At 41.0% G+C, this 17,097-nt stretch overlaps 1 protein-coding gene across 1 annotated transcript in view; it reads left to right on the top strand.

The window, feature by feature from the left end:
* GALNT9 (polypeptide N-acetylgalactosaminyltransferase 9) overlaps positions 1 to 16,896 on the top strand; it is a 123,839-nt gene extending 106,943 nt beyond the window's left edge. Inside the window, exons 7-11 of the mRNA XM_062504501.1 lie at positions 3,755 to 3,940; positions 7,371 to 7,508; positions 9,499 to 9,594; positions 15,883 to 16,050; positions 16,750 to 16,896. Coding sequence (XP_062360485.1) covers positions 3,755 to 3,940; positions 7,371 to 7,508; positions 9,499 to 9,594; positions 15,883 to 16,050; positions 16,750 to 16,896 — 735 coding nt within the window. The remainder of the gene's footprint in view (positions 1 to 3,754; positions 3,941 to 7,370; positions 7,509 to 9,498; positions 9,595 to 15,882; positions 16,051 to 16,749) is intronic.
* Positions 16,897 to 17,097: the final 201 nt, after the last annotated feature.

The following is a 17,097-nucleotide window of genomic DNA, read 5'->3' as shown; positions in this document are numbered from 1 at the left end:
CATGTCTTACCTGCAGAGCAGGTGCCCACATCAGCAATGTTCTCCCTATGTATGTGGCCAAGATTTAGGAATTGATTAGCCCAGCACTCCAGCCAGCTCTACTTCCTACTTAGTGGTGGCCAGGTTTGTTTAACTCTTTCTAACTTTTAATTTTTAAAATCCCGATAAAGACGGTTCAAATCTTCAGCAGAAAGTTCTTGTGGGAAAATACATTACGTTGGAAATTTTATTCTTGTTTGGCAAGAATTAAAGCTTGGCACCTTCTTAGCCTTTCTAATTAATGTATCCCACCTGCCTTCAGAGAACTTTGCTAATGCACAGTTGAGGCCATGGCAGACAATCATGGCCACATCTCAGATTTTTTCTGATGCATAAAATGTGATGTCCGGCTGGCTGCTGCATAAACAAACATTTTCCTGTAGGACAGCCACACCTCAGGTGTACAGGAATAGCTGATAATTAGTGTCAGTAAATCATTATAGTGCAAGCCACAAACATTATCACTCCATTTGTAATTTATTCCTGATGGGGGTACTTGTTCTTCTCAATACTTAATATGTCTGTTTATAGAAAAGTTGATTGAGATAATTAGCAGTAAAAATGCTAAGGTAACACGGCTGTGGTAACATTTAAATTGCCATCAATTTTGTTTATAGCAGCCTAAAGATCAGTGCTGAAATTAGAAATTAGCTACAATTAGCAAATAAATTGAGTGTCTCTTGGAATTACTTGATCATGTCTTAAAATGTTGCACAGTGTGATGCTCACAGAGGCAAAGCTGAGTCCCTGGCTGCTCATCTGCACCAAGTCAAGGAGAACACATCTTGCTTTGCTGCTGCTCCTGGCCTTCCGTGGAGCCTAGGCTGTTGCCCCACAGTATAGTTTGATGAGTGTGAAGCCAAAAATAATAAAAAATTCTCTAGTGGATTTGTCTCTCTGTAGGGGAAAAGGCAGAGTGGGATTTTCAGTGATGTGCACCCTTGTGGGGAGCAGCTCAGAGACTGCAACACTTCCACCAGCTCAGTAAATGAACCTTGAGACGGACTTGTCATTTACTTTGGCAGCTCCATGTGAGAGGAGTAACTTGGGCTGGAAATGTGTTGTTATCCCAGAAGATAAGCTGTAGATATTGAAGGCAGTTTTCTCTGATTGCCTGAAATGTGTCGCTTTGGAGGGCCTTGGGCATCATTTTATGCTCACAGTTAGAAATAGTTTGGTTCCCCCAGTAAGGTACTTTAAGGATCCTGCTTGATAAATGCTTTACAGAGACATGTAATTATTTTTCCTGGCATAATTTCATAATTTGATGTGGAAAGAAATGTGTTGTCTGCTACTGTTAAAATCAGTCATTAAGTGCAGTTTTGAGAATGAAAAGAGGAAGGGAATCGACCAGTTTCAGGATGAGCCTCTGACTCACCTCTCTCTTACCTGACTCATGCAGTAAAAGTTTTCTCATTCTTTCACCCTTTGTTTGAAGCAGACAGGCAATGGTTTTTGCACCACATGTGCCTTTCAACTCTGTGTGCAGAGAGGAGAAGGTGCTGCTGAACATCCCATCCTCCTCCTTCTAGCACAAGTCTCGAGTATTCATCCAAATCTCACGTGATGGCTCTCAGCTGCTGGGATCTTGCCCAGTTTTGGATGCACATATTTGATTATACTACAGAAAGTCTTCTATTTAGTGTAAGTTTAAGTAATTATTTGGCTGGAAGGGAAGGAGACAAGATCTTCAGCCTGTACTTCGCCATGTGCTGAAAGGGTGTGGGGATACTGGATCACGTGTGTGTTCCACAGGACAGCACCTGATCTTCCTGAAGTCAAACAGGAGACCTTGTCTGGCCTGGAAAGAAATGTTCACAACTGTGGCATTTGTCTGGGATGTGGAGAAATGGTGGCACGATGATGTTCACCTGGTGATACACAACTCTCTGCCCCCCTGCCCCCTGTGCTCTATATCCACTTCTCTTTCTTTGAGATTGGGAATACCATTCTTATCCAGGGAAACATCTCCTGCTGGTGTTAAAAGTTACATATTCCTTGAGTATTTCCTGGCTGTTTCCTTCCTTCTTCTTTCCTCCTCTTCAGCAGATGTTGCCTCTTTAAAGAGCAAAATTGGGCTGAGGGGAAAGGGAAGAAGTGACAGAGTGTCAGTGGAAAGCAGTCCAAGGGATTATGGATGGGGCAGTCACACCACAGGCAGACCCGTACTGAGAGCTGAGCACCAGGATCAGACAAGTGAGAGTTACCTGGCCTGAAGCTGCTGCTGCTTTTTTTTATTCTGTTTCCTTCAAAGCCAGAAGTCTGTGTTCCCTGTGGATTTCATCCGTGGAGAATTTATCACTGATAACTGTTTGTGTTGAATTTACAGATGAGCTAAACTGTTTTCTTTAATGTTGCAGTTTAGTACCTTTTCGTTTTCAGGTTTGTGTGAGCACTGGCATTCAAAGGAACTAAATCTGTCACTCAGATAATGTACTTGCCCTTGGTACCAAAATACATAAATAAGAGTTGCAAGGTCATTAGGCATATCAATAGAAAGAAAAATGTGCTGTGCATTAAATAGCTGACTTCCAGGCTGGGCTGGGGAAATAGCAGTATACTAAAGTGTACTGCTCATTTCTCCTTCTGATTGTGAAAAACAATTAATTCTCTTTTTTTTTTTTTTAGCACTTCCTCTTTGCACTGGAAACCCTCAGCACATGCCAGTCCAAATTTATGAGCGGTGTGTTTTTCAGTGTATTCCATTTATCAAATGTAAATTTCAGTGGCCAGTGATTTACTACAGAACTGTTTGGAAAGCAGCATGTAAATATTACCTAACATAGTATTAAAAAAAAAAAAAAAGCCAGAGCACAGGAGATTTTATTTGCCACTTCCCAAGCACTTTATCTTTGTCCTTGAGAAGGCAGGTTTGGTGGAGAACTGCTCCAGAACAGTTCTGGAATGCGTCTTGTATGTAAATGTGCTTTTATTCTCAGTAGAAGACAACCTTGGAAAGTACTGAATTATTGCTTATATTTTAATATCTTTCACTTACTTCAGTTAGACTCTACTATGAGGTGCAGACCTGAGGGAGCTGAACCTCCCTCACTCTCCATCACTCCAAATCTTGCTGATGAAAAGAGACAAGTCCTCGTTGTCCTCTGCCATGAAGTTCAGGCAGTAAATAATCATCAGGGAGAAAATTACACCATGAGGGTTCCATGGTGTCTGGGCAGGCTGGGTGATACAGTCTCCACTCAGCCCCTTTTAGCCCTTTTCATCAGCTCAGGGGTAGAGAGACAAGATGATGAGAGGTGTCCTGTGGAGACAGTCTGAGAGAGTTGGAGATGTTTAGTCTGGAGAAGAGAAGGCTCCGGGGTGACCTTAGAGCCCTTTCTAGTACCCCATTCATGTGTCAAACACAGCCAGATGACACAGCTGATTTTTGTTGAAGTAGCACTAGTTTAAAATAGCACCCATGGCAGAAGTTACTGCCTCACAATTTGTTCTCTGCCTGATGGTCCCAAGACCAGTGAGATTATGGTGAAGGACTTGTCTCTTTATGGCTTCTAAACTTACGTACCTAATGCAGCCGTCTGCATCCCCCTCAAACTCAGCTGCAATGGTAGATTGGGCGATCCTTTTGAACCCTTCACTGGCCCTCACCTCCGACTAGCAAACACTCTACCCGCAGCACCCGCAAAGAAGCCCTTGTGTTGCCTCTGAAGAGGGGAAAAAGGAGCCACGTGGCTGTTTTGTGTGCCTCCCCCAGGTGTGGCAGTGCGGGGGCAGCATGGAGGTGCTGCCCTGCTCCCGCGTGGCGCACATCGAGCGCACCAAGAAGCCCTACAACAACGACATCGACTACTATGCAAAGCGCAACGCCCTGCGCGCCGCCGAGGTCTGGATGGATGACTTCAAGTCACACGTGTACATGGCCTGGAACATCCCCATGGCAGTAAGTACAGCTCACGCTCCGTGCTGAGCAGAGGCAGAGCTGTGGGTAGCTGCTCCTAACTCGCTCTTGGAGTGAAGGGTGTTAGTACAGCTGTGCAAAGCTTTGGGAAAGTGTTTTGGTGCATGCTCGGTATGGAGAGTTCTGCCATGTGAACTCGCTTCCTCCATCTAAGTTTAGTCCAGACTGTTGTGGGCGGTGTCACAAATTTATAATTTAACCAGAGCAAAATGTCTCAGGTTTATGTGCTACCCCAGAAGTCATTAATTTGGGGTGCTGTTAAACTCTGAGGTGTTCATATGCTACAACAGTGGGGACAACAGAAATGTCCATAAATAAATATCATCATTCATCGTGATACTCAGTAGACCTCACCAGCATAAAAAACGCAATAAAAGAATCGCACATTAAATAGCTTTATTGTCCACAGGCTGAGAGGTGCAATGTGGGCACGTTCTGCTTCTCACTGTGCATACAAATTGTAGTTGGCCTGTGGGGGCCTCTAGGAATCCATGTAATATAAATATTAGATAAACTGTAGGTTCAGTTTATCACTTTGTTCTGTAAGTATGCTTAGTATCACATGCTGCATCTGCACTGAGCATAATTCTTGCAGTGAAGAGTTTTATGTTATATCCCAGCCAGGTGGAATCTGGCTGTTGCTTTGTTCCTTGGCTGTGTTTGCACCCAAATTATTCATGAGAAGGGGCAAAGGGAGAGCAGCTGAGGGGTAACGTCCACTGATCTGTAGGTAAGGATGGTTTAGTTAACCCTGACAGCAGGGGTTTGCTCCGAGCTGAAGCAAATTGGAACAGGAATGTTCCTCTCAGAACCGGAAAATACGCAAACCCAGCGGTGCCTTTGGGAATATTCAGTTATGACCTAAGTTCATCAAAGTCATGGCAGTCTTGTCAAAGACTTCATTAGATTTAGTCTGTCCTAATCATCTAGTCATGCTTTGGTACCTAGTTAATAAGTGACACCCATTTCTGTTCTTTCCTCTTACAGTTTTTTAAATACACATACCTAGAGGAGCAATGTTTCCTCCTTGTCCACGGGATCTCTGAATATGTCAGATATTCTCACAGGTCTAAATTAGCTCACTGCTGTTCAATATTGGGCTCTCTGTGCAAAGGTCTCCATAATGTGTTTTTGGTGACTTCTTTTGGCTCAAGAGGTAATTGCTGAGAATTATTTTGCCTTAACAAAAGGCAATACTGCATCACTTTTTCCACACAAGATTTCTGTGACGGTAGGAGGAAGAACAGAGCAGTGTCCATTAAAGATTTATGGGCATTCTGGCCCTGTCTGCACACATAAAATACACTTGCTAAAATGGTCAGTTTTCAATTAGGAGATGAAAAACGAACCTCTGTAAATGTGCTTGCTTGATGACATGTGCAAATGAATTCTGAGAAAAGATGATATTTAAATAAGCATTTACACCAAAATATGATTTCCTTTAATCTCTCTGAGATTACTTATTGATGCAGTTTTCTGCACTGAGCTATACAGCAGAGCTTTTAAAAAAGCCCAGGCACATCTACAATAAAAGATATAAAATCAACAGAAATACTGAACATTAAAATTTTCTTTCCATAAAATAAATTGATTGATTGATAAAACATAAAAATAAGCCTATTAGCTCTCAGGAAAAGGAAGCTGATGTTAGTGTTCATGACATTATTCACTGTAGTATTCAGTATGGATGACAGAAGTACTGTACTGGCATAAGCCATCACAGAAGCCTTCTGCAGGGAAATTAGAAACCTTGCTAACTGGTTAAAAAGAATATATCCACAAAGTAAATCCTGTGGATACCTCATTCTTGTATCATCACACTGTAACCTGCCCATGGTGACTGCAGCTGGCACAGAGGGTGAGCACAGCTTTTTCATTGCTGCTCAATTTGCTGCTCTTGTGCTGTGTAGAAACAGCACTGCAAAAAAGGACACTGTATTGCCTCATTTTAAATAGGGCAGAAAAGAGGCAGGTAAAACACATTCATTTTCCCATACCACAAAACTGATCCAAATTAACTCATCTATAACTCCCACCGTCTTTTTCACAACTCAGTTGTTTTGAGATTATTGAGGTTATCGAGAATGTGTCCATAATGTATCTCTCGATCAGCAGATGGTCTTGGCACACCTGCAAGATCATGTTCCTATAACCTTCAGCAGGAGGTCAGCACAGCTTTATTTCAGTTAACCAAATACTTGGTACGTCCCCACTTATGATTTATTCCTCAACAATTTGAGTGATAAAGGAATCTTACATTGAATGATTTATTGCACTGAGTGCCTCAGAGGATTGCTCTCCTTCCACGCAGCCTCAAGTGCTACGTAAATTAACATTCATTTGAATGGATGCTGTGCTGAGGGCTCCTGACAGAACGTGCAGCAGCAAGCAGCAGTGAGCACAGCAAACTCTTTATGTGGCAAATAGGAAAACCTGTTCAGTATTACACTTGTATTCTCTCCTGAAAACCAGGCATCTGTTTGGGATCTTAATAAACCATGAGCTAAGATTTGCTGCTGTCTTGTAACCCTGCATTAGAAACAATCTGTAAGATGTACAGATATTCTTCTGGAGGAAAAGCACAAGGCACTTCAGAGAGATCTCATGCAAAACTCCCCAGTTTCAGTCCATTTGATTAATATAGTGTCGGGAAAGGTTTTTGGATGGGGTAACTCTTACTGTCTTAATGTTGAACTGTGATGATTTATAACACTTTAAATCAACAGACTCTGACTCAGAACCAGCCAGTTTTAAATGGCTGACTTTGTTCATATTAACTTGTATCTTCCAGTCTGTGTCTTTCATGGGATTTGTATTTAAACGTGAATTAAATTCTGAAGTAGAATTATAAAGGTTTTGAGTTTAACTGCCTTCTATGGCTCAAGTCTGCAAATGAGCTCCAGTTCTAGTGAAAACTGAATGCTGGTCCATATGAATGCTTAGTGGAGCTTAATGACTTTCTGAGCAGCTTTGCTTTGAAGTTTTAACAGATCTGTTCTGACATCATTTACATTACTGAATACTCAAATCTCTTACTGGAGTAAAGCATGACCAAGCTGCTGTATTTTAGATCAGAATTACTGCCTAAATTCTAAATGAATCTGAAAGGCTGCAAGATTGATTGCAGACATTTAGAACTGCTGTAAGTAACAACATTCTAATTGTATTCTTATTATTTTGACTTATTTTTGGGTTTTGCTTGTTCTTTATGCTCCTTTTTCCGCTGCCTTTCATTAATAATTATTGTCTGCACTCAACAGCAGCTGTTTGATGAGCTGCTGCTTACAACAAAAGAAGGAGGAGAGGGAAATACAGCTTGGTAAACAAAATGAACTCCAATTTGATTTCAGTAAAGATTAGCAACCATAAAGCCAGTGCAGTGAGATTTCTTTATTCGTTTTCTGCTTTGCAGAACCCCGGAGTTGACTTTGGAGACGTTTCTGAAAGGATTGCTCTGCGACAGAGACTGCAGTGCCGGAGCTTTAAGTGGTACTTGGAGAACGTGTACCCTGAGATGAGGGTTTACAATAACACAGTCACTTATGGAGAGGTACAGTACGTCTTTGGGAGCACATCACAGCTGCACCCGAGCCCTCCTCTCCTTTCAGAGCTGGCTGTCAGGACGTGCAGAGCACTTACACATCAGCACAGCAGTGGCAACGAAAATGCCCTCCCCTCCTTTTAATCAGCACTAAGGAGGGTGGCTGTGAGAAGCCCCTTTCCTTTCGTTGGAGGGCAGCAGGTGAAGTCATCCTCACTGACAGTGACATGCAGCCGCCTTGGCTCTCATTTTAAAATACTGACACATAAGTTTGAGGCAATCATTTTCCCAAATAAGGTGCCACAGACATCATAAAGAAAACGTCAGTGGTCAGCAGAGCTAAAATAATTGTCTACATGAGCTGCAATTAAATCTGAAGGCAATATATTTTCCTACAAGATAACTAAATGGAGACTGTTCCTTTCTCTTCCATTTGATTGACTTCATATAAAAATAAGTCAGGCACTTGAGACGTTGATACAAAGTGCAATTTTCATTCCATGATATCACTTTGCATCCCAATATAACTATCCCCGTCAGGAACTGAGAGTTCAGTAAATTCAAGAGGAGCTGTTGGTATTTGTCAGCTCTTCGAAGGTCGTTAACAGTGAAGAACATTGGCAGAAGTGCCAATGTTGTGTCAATTATACCAGACCCTGAGCAATCTGGGCTCTAAAACAGTTTGTTCCTCTTGAGCTGTCACATAGAAGGTTCTTGAGTCAAATTGAGGAAGTTCAGTGATGCAAATATCAAACTATTTAACATTTTTAATAAGATAGAGCCAATATACAAGGTATTTACCCGGTATAAAGTGACCTAGGTCCCTTTCAGTCTCACTTTAGGGTTCATCCTAAATGACATCGAGCTTGTTGTTAAATACTTTCTCTTCTGATTATTTTCCTGGAGGAAAAGATGTCTGGATTTTTGTAAGTTTCAAGGAAAAGAAATGTATTGAGTAGATGTGAAACAGATTGAAACAGTAGTAAAAATATATTTCCTAGTGACTCAATTCCTATTTTTTTAAAGCCAGCTCATAAAGCTGCCTTCATGTTCTTTAGCCTTTATAACACCCAAGCCATAAAATAAATCTCCTGAAATTTGGTTGTTGGTGAGCCCCCTTATCCAATTGGATTCCCTGTTATGCTTGTACACTATAATATGAAGGATTATATACTGATTTCTTTTTCTGACTCCTTATGCAGCAGCTGTTTCTAAATTATGGATGTATGGACAGGTACTTCACAGTCTAAAGCAAGACTAACCTGTTGAGTCTTTTGAGGTGTCTGTGTAAACTTCTTGTTTACGATATCCCTAAAGTTTTTCTATGTTCAAAATATGTGTGTAATGCTTCCAGCCTCAAGAGAAAGGCTGAAAGGGTTTTCACAAGAGCTCCATCCCAGTTTTTATAGACTTGTAAATTGTCCTTGTCTGGGGAAGCACAGGAATTTTTACCTCCTTGGATCTCTGAACCTTTGTCCTTTCATAAAGCGTGCTTTATGTCACCTCTGTACAAAAGAGTGTACTATATTTTCAGTTCAAATAAAAAATTTTCAGATGGTTTTTGGTTGCATATCAGCAATAGGAAGAAACAGAAACATGTCACATCCAACACCAATCCTGGGTAGCTCCTATCCTGTTTGTAAACCACATTCTCAACATCCGTTGTCAAAATTTATGTTTACGCAATGGCAGTTTGGAGCAAAACTTGGCCTGGGTTTCTTAGAGTGAATTTTAGGAAGTTCTGGCCCTTGAGTAATTGCCAAAAATATAACTCTGACCCAAGGTGTGTACAGACAGCAGGTTGTCCAAATAATGTCTTTTCCTGGAGGAGATTCACTGCTGGCACCCTGTCATAGCTGAAGGAGAAACGTGTGTCTCTCAGAGAGAAGCTTTGCATAGCGCTTGTTTCAGGAGCTGTAGCACAGCTGAGATTTAGCTAGACTGGACTAAAATAGGGGCTAATTTCCAACTGAACTGTTTCGTTCTGATCTGGTTATAGGTGCGGAACAGCAAAGCCAGCGGCTACTGCCTGGACCAGGGGGCCGAAGAGGATGACAAAGCCATCCTTTATCCATGCCATGGAATGTCCTCCCAGGTAAATGGGGGAAATCCCATCACTAGAGAGAAACCTTGAACTTAGAGAATATTCAGAAGAAACAAAGAGTAAATTATGTATTTGGGTTGAGTTTGGTAGTGAAATTCCTGAGCTGCAAAGGCAAATGTCTGGCTTTATTCCAGTCTTGTTGGGTGCCTTTTCAAAGGTTGTCCAGCATGTGAATCTATACTTTGCAGTTGCCAGTTAGGAAAGCAGAAGGATCACATTACTTTGTTTAAATAACAGGGTTCCACTGAAGATAAATTAATTTAGGTAGTCTGTGTGAGTGAGCAGTTCCTCTTGTTATGACATGACTTATTCATGGTACCTCTTTAATTTAACTGTTCCTTGGTCCAACAGGCTCCTGGGCAGAAATTATTTATCAAGCTGCTGATTTGATTCCCTGAGTAGGCAAAATGTTAAGCACATGTTTAACATCAACTTCAAAGGGAATCAAGAATATTCTATAAGTTAAGAATTTTTTAAAATATAAGGTTTTATTTTTTTTTGGTCAGTCCCTGTACATATTATTGTTTTCTTACAGATGTATGGAGATTTTTAAACTACATTTCTTCCTTCCACACTCGTAGTGATCTTACTTATACAAGTTGGATATTATTTAAATCCAGGACTTGAGCTTCTTCTGAAATGCAGTTCTAGTTTCTTTTGAAGTAGCACCTGAATCAAAACTACGTTTAGTGAACATTCTAATGTGTAAATAAACTCTGACCTTATCAGGCTTAACAATTATCTGAGGTTCAGTCATACATATATTGATTGGAAGTCCTGGCTTGCTCATCACCAGGGAGGCAAAGTGAGACAGACAGTAATTCCTGCTGGCACAATGTCCACCTTTGGCAGGATCATTATGGACTATTTGACTGACACTCTCCTAGTAGAAGTGGAAAGAGCAGCCTTTGAATAAGGTAACAAAATAGCTTTGCTTAATTAGATGTAAATTAGCTTCTCAAGAAGACTCTCGTTAGAGATGTCAAGGCGCTCAGAGAGAGTTCAGTCTCTTGCTCCATCCTAATCTGAACAGAAAGTTGCAAATTTAAGTCCTTCCAGAAAGCCCCGTAGCAACATCTAATCTCTATCAGAGTGCTAGCACTTAGAGGAGTAATGAAATAAATGGTTCTGACTGTAATTTATTTTGCAGTTTAAGTCCTTAACCTACTTGTTTGCCTCTGAGATTCCTGTTTCACAGAGCAGGCTTTGACTACAGGAGGAAAATAGATGAAGGCATAAGTTATAGTGAATTTTTTCCATTTCCCTTTAAAACAAGCAAACAAAACAACAAAAACACAGGAAAATAGTTTTCATTCTGCAAGAAGCACCAAGTGAAGATGGAGGTGATGTTTTATCTAAGTTGAGTATTTCACAGACAAGCATGGGTTGGAGCCACTCAAATGCAGCCAAGTTAATTAATGATTACACAGCTGGAAAACTTCTATCATCTCACCACAATTTACAAAATTAATTCAGTGTGAGAACCACAGCTGCACAAACCCTAATCAAGGATATTCAAGCACATAGCATGAAAGGTGTTGACAGCAAGTGTTTTAATATATTAAATAAACATTTTTAAAGCCCCTCTTCTAATCAGCCTGGGTGAGCATAGTTGTCTGCTGCATTTAGCTTTCCATTTCTGACATTTTTAATCTCAAGCATAGGACATAAAATACCCCTACTGAGCTGAGATTTGGGTTATTTGTACATGCCTATTGAATATAAATTAATATAAACACAGAACTCACTTTCCCCAGTTGGGTTATCACTGGTGTCCATATGTCCTACCAACGTGAAAGCCTCTCCCTGTTCAGCTACTGCCTTGTTTGTTTTCCATACTCTTCAATTCTGACAAGCAGATTACCAGTGATTTTAGTGTATACGTGGCTCTACTGAAACCCACCCAAGTCAGACAGGTGTTTAAAGAAAGCTGAGTTAGGAACAAGATTACTGTTCATCTGTGATAAAATGTTCTTTTCTCCATGTCTTACCCTTCTGTTTTGTTGCTGTTCTGCATTACAGTGGCAAAATAAAACCACTCCACTGTGACTGCTCCATGAACAAAATGCTTTTCCTTATGCGAATTTTCAAGATCAGTTTTCACCAAGATAAATCATGTCTTTGTAATGACATCAGCTTTTAAATTTCTTTATTTAAGCAGGGACAAGCTCTTTTATGGATGCCCTGGAATGCATTTAGCCTGAGTTTACATCAATTTGGTTTAATGAGTTTGTCTTGAGCTAAGTCGTTGTAAGCTAACAGCTAAGAAAATCCAGACAGAGTTTTGCATCAGACTGAGTCGATTTAAAAACCTATTTTACAGAAAAGTAGTGTCCCTTTTATATGTGCTCATTGGATCTGAAGTTTGAGTCTAATGGCTTTCAGGAAAAAAACTGTTTGCAAATACTGCTGGGAGAAACAGTCCAGGGCTACAGAAGATTTGTAAATAAAGGAATATATTTGGAGCCTTGAACTGCTCTGCCTCTGTGTGTGGCCTCTGTTGAACAATCAGCTGCAAAGCCCAGTGGTTCTATACACTTCTGTGGTAAAATAAATTTAAAAAAAAAGGTGGGGTGATGAGGACGGATACAACACCCCCAAAATTGGAATGAATTGTTCTAGAAGCTTCATAGAACAGTTACAGGTCATGCAGGTTTTGAGCTATCTGAGAGCACTTAGCCCCAGAATACTACAGTGGAAATATTCACTGTCTCAGAGTCTGTCTTGAATGCCATGATGTGGAGCTGATTATACGATATGTGAAAGTGAGGAGAACTTAATGAAATGACATCTTGGGATAGAAGGGCCACGGTGAACATCCTCCTTCTCCACCCTCCTTTTCCTTTCACAGCAGAGAGAGGGGAGGCACTGCAGCTGGGGAAGAGAGAACTCCCTGTGCCTTGAGAACAACCAGAAGGAAGGGAGAGCTCCGTGCTCAGATTGCCGGGGCTTGCAGCTACACAAACAGAGGAATGAGAGGAGATGAAAGGCTCTACTTAAACTGTTGCTAGAGGGCAGACATTTGAAGTTTTGCTGGGTAGAGCTGTGCCTGCCCAGACTGGCGTGCAGGGCAGCAGGATGGATGAACAAGTGGTTTCTCCACTTGCGGGAAGCACTGGGTGGGATTCTGGCACAAACATGGAAGTTTGATACCTTGTGGTCTGTTTGCCTTGAGGGGACAGGTGCTCTGGAGATGTAGGGTGTTTGGGGTTCCTGCCTCACTTGCTGCTTTGGTCCCTGTGTCAGCAGACAGCTTGTCTTAACTGCAGGACTGAAGAACCATTAAAGATTCCCTTTTGCCTGGAGAGCAAGAGTGAGAGAGAGAGAGGTTAAATTCAGTGTGGAAAGCTACCAGGCCCATCCCAATAACTGTTTCCTACAAACAATTACCTGTAATCATTTGGTGCTTTTTTTCACCTGACTGGAAATTAGCAGGAATTGATGGTTTTGAAGTCAAATCCTCCCGTTTAAAGCTGCCACATTAATATTACTGGAGGATCATATTCCATAGGCAGCAGCACTGACTATTTTTGATCCAGGTATGGTGGCATTCAGAAACAACCTTTGACATCTTTTGCATTCTGCTCAGATTTCTAAATGTTGAAGAAAAAACTATCCTATCTTATATCAGTATAGCAGATGGCATCAGGATTAGATCTTGAGTATTTAATAGAGCACTTGGCTTCAGTGTCATTTGAATCCTTCAGCTCTTCCCAGATAAAAGAGAAAAGCTGAGTGCAGGTCCATCCCCATATGATGTATAAAAGTGTGCTTCTGTTCTGCAACTTGCAGTTTGGAGTATGTGGATACCTGAGGATCTCAGCCCATCAAAACCCGCACAGATTCCTTTTTTAATTAATAAGATTTAATATTTCTTAATATAAGGGGACTTTGTAATTTGATTTTGGCTGGTTGACACTGGGAATGGATTTGACATGATGTATCATACCCACAGTCCTAACACAAATTCAGGGATTATTTCTTTGTGGGTACATTAGTGACACTTAAGATCAAGTTTGAGCGCAGGAGGTATAGTTTTAATTGGCTGTATCCCAGTTCCTGCTTTCTAGCCTGCAGAAATAAGCAACTTATTTTAATGCTCATTTTCACACCTCATGTTGTCTCTAGGAAGTTAAGATAGGAATTCTTTGGAGGGAGATTTTATTAATCATATTGTAGTTTCTCGAAGCTTAATTTCTGGTCTGATTTTGCAGAAGCAGGCACTACAGCTTTCCTATGTAATATGGTCTGAACTGAGATAATTCTTTGTGGGTGGTTATTTTTAGAATTCTATTGTAATGTGGAATAAGCCTAAGTTTTCATGACTGTTGGAACAGCCATAAAAACTTGACAGAAAGTGCAGATTCAGGAAATTAAGCCCATGTTGTTCTATTTGTCTCAAGATTGTACAGATAAGGGTTTCCTGCACTGAGCCATCCCTGGCCCTCTTGAGCTGTAACACAAACTGCCACTTTCAATACTGCAGATAGTTTAGAATAGAGTTAATGTATTTTCCACTTCTAAACCCTGAGCAGAACTGGTACTTTCTGCTTTGACAGGCTACTCTATAACAAAGTGCATGGCCACTGTGATGCTACTGAGATTCTGATGGCAAAGAATGTTTTAGACCATTTAAATACCAGTACAGAAAATGCTGCTCATCTCAAAAAGGAAAATCAATCCTATCCTATAGAGCAGACAGCCCATTATAAACAGTGGTCCTCGTTATTTGCATAAGGCAAAGCCAACAAGCTTGTGGGGTGTTTTTTTGGCACTACAGAGTGATAATAAAGACTTCAAGATGAACAGATTTTCTGGTCAGTGTTTTAGCCAAACCTGCAGTTCATTTTTACTCTGCTGAAAACCCATTGAATAGAAGTGTGAATTATACAGTAAGTTTTTGGGGTTTTTTTCTAATAAATAAATAAAAGAGAAAATGTTGATTTCTATTTTTTTCCTATCTCCTTTTTTATGTGAAAAAACAAAATTAATTTGTCTGACCTGGCAGACCCTTCATATTTTGAATTACTTTGCTTGCTTGAGCTTATTTTACACATGTCCCTCCTAACCTGAGAGTGGAAAAAAAGCCCCAAAAGTGTCTTGATTTAGTGTGTACAGACTGTGCCATGACAAAGGCACTGTTCATACCCAGAGCATCCTCGTGTGGCTCTCTCTGTGCTCTCTCTGATGTAGGCTCTCTTCTACCTCTGTGCTTCACATGGCTGCTCTGAACAGAAGTGGCAGGTGGGAAAATGAACACATACTATGTCAAAGAGCATCTGGTCTGGGAGCAAGTAGACCATGCTCTTTTTACCACCAGCAAGAAATGATTATTCACAGCATGATTCTTCTGAGGTTAATAAGGATGGCAGTAGAAAGCCAGACTCTAATTTGAGTTTTTTTGATTGACTCTTAACGATATCTCACACACTGGTCAGTGGCATCTTATAAATGCCAGGCACTTCTGACCTTCCTTCCCATTCTTGTTAAGTAATTTCAGCCATATAACAGCAATAGGACCAGACAGGCAGTGAATTTCCTGAGTGGTAATTGCATTTCTTTGGTGGCTCAGATCCTCGCCCTGCAGCATCCAGACTCACAGCACACAAGCCATGTAGCTGACTCCACTCTGCAGTCTTTTGGCACCTGGCTGTTGCACTTTCAGAGTAAGAAGGGCAAAATATTATGCTAGTTTAATGACTCTGGGTTTAAGCACAGAAGTGGGAAGTAGATAAGTCTGATTTAATGTATTGGCCTGCTGCCAAATTAGCATTGTGCATTTTTGCTTTAATGTGCTTTACACCAAACTGAAATAGCAGAGTGTCATTCTTATTATGTAGACCTGAAGCATATGTTAGCAAATTTGCTGCCATTTCCCTCATGGCTTTTTTTTCTTCTCATATTTTTGGCTATTGGTTGCATGCTTGGATTTTTTCAGTAATGTTTATTTACAAAAACTAATTAGACTTGTTGCTATCAATAGCCTTTAACAGAGCTCTTAAGAACAAACTACATGACAAAATTGACATTGTGTCCTTGTTAAATCAACTCCTGCTGAGTGGGCACGATTTACATATTGATTACTTCACTTCACTTGATTGCCCTTTGCAGTGAAATAGTGGGTGGGGAGTGGTGGGGAGCAGAGGGGTGGGACAAGGGAATGTCGTGTTCTAGGTTTTACCAACATTCCCAAGGTTTGCCCTTGAGCAGTGCAGCACACCTGATGTGCAGCAGCATAAAGGGCTCCTGACCAGCTCGGAACTCTCCTTTCTCTCCCAGCTTGTCCGCTACAGCTCGGAAGGTGTCCTGCAGCTGGGGCCACTGGGCTCCACCGCCTTCCTGCCCGACTCCAAATGCCTGGTGGACGATGGAAAGGGCAGGACACCCACCCTCAAGAAGTGTGAAGACGTCCTGAGGCCAGCACAGAGGTTCTGGGATTTCACACAGGTGTGCAAGAGCTCAGGAAGCCTTGAAGAGATCAGCTGGGGAGGAGTGATGCTCTAGAGAGTATAGAGAGTATATATAAGAATTCCCCCCAGTACTTTTTAGAAATAGCCAGATACGTTTTCCACAGATTATGTGCTACCCAGGAATATTCTTTCGTTATTGCTAGAAATTTCAGGGTACACTTTTTAGTAATTTTTACCTATCCTTCTTAGAATATTCTCAATTTCTCTCCTGATTGTCAAGAGCATGCTTATAATTGTTTACTGTCCAGTAGTTTTTGCATCTATAAGTTTTCTAGAATTTTTCTAGCACCTTTATAGGCATTTTTTAAGATCTGAAATCTTCAAATAATTCTTAAGACTTTCAAAAGCATTATTACAGTCTCTGGGATTTCCTATTTCTTGGGCTTTGTAGGGATTCGCCAGTGCTTTTTAGAGATCTTCTAGTGATCTGGGGGGATTTTCCCAGCAATTCCTAAATGTACAGTTATCAAGGAATTGTTCTGGTAATTTTTATGTATTAGCTAGCTTTCCCTAGGAATTTCTAGCACTTTCTCAGGCATTTATCACTTGATTTATACGCAATTACATTTTACAATGTTTTTTAAGGATTTACAGATCTGCTTCTTCTATTCTGTTCACCTTTTGTGTTCCTTCCTCTAATCCTTTTTCTTTTCCCTTTGTTTTTCTTTTTCCCCAGAATGGTCCAATCATCAGCAGAGACACTGGCCGTTGTCTAGAGGTGGAAATGTCAAAGGATGCAAATTTTGGGCTCAGATTAGTTGTACAGAGGTGCTCGGGGCAGAAATGGATGATTAGAAACTGGATCAAGCATGGTCGGCACTGACTGTGGGGCTGAGCTGCCTCTCCTGCTCCTTGCTCAGTGTGCCATGTCTTGTGAGGCATTTGTCTTAAAGCAAATTATTTTGAACAAGTCTTGGCTCTCGAGAGTCCTCCATAGTTGGGCATTCCAAGGAAAGAAAGAAGAAAAAGGAAAGCAGACACACACATGCCCTGTTTGACTCTTCCTTGCTCCAGCAGATGATGC

Source organism: Cinclus cinclus, chromosome 17 (assembly GCF_963662255.1).
Source record: "Cinclus cinclus chromosome 17, bCinCin1.1, whole genome shotgun sequence".
Classification (NCBI taxonomy): Eukaryota; Metazoa; Chordata; class Aves; order Passeriformes; family Cinclidae; genus Cinclus; species Cinclus cinclus.
Note: the sequence above shows the minus strand (reverse complement) of the source record. Positions and strands in the feature narration are given on the sequence as shown.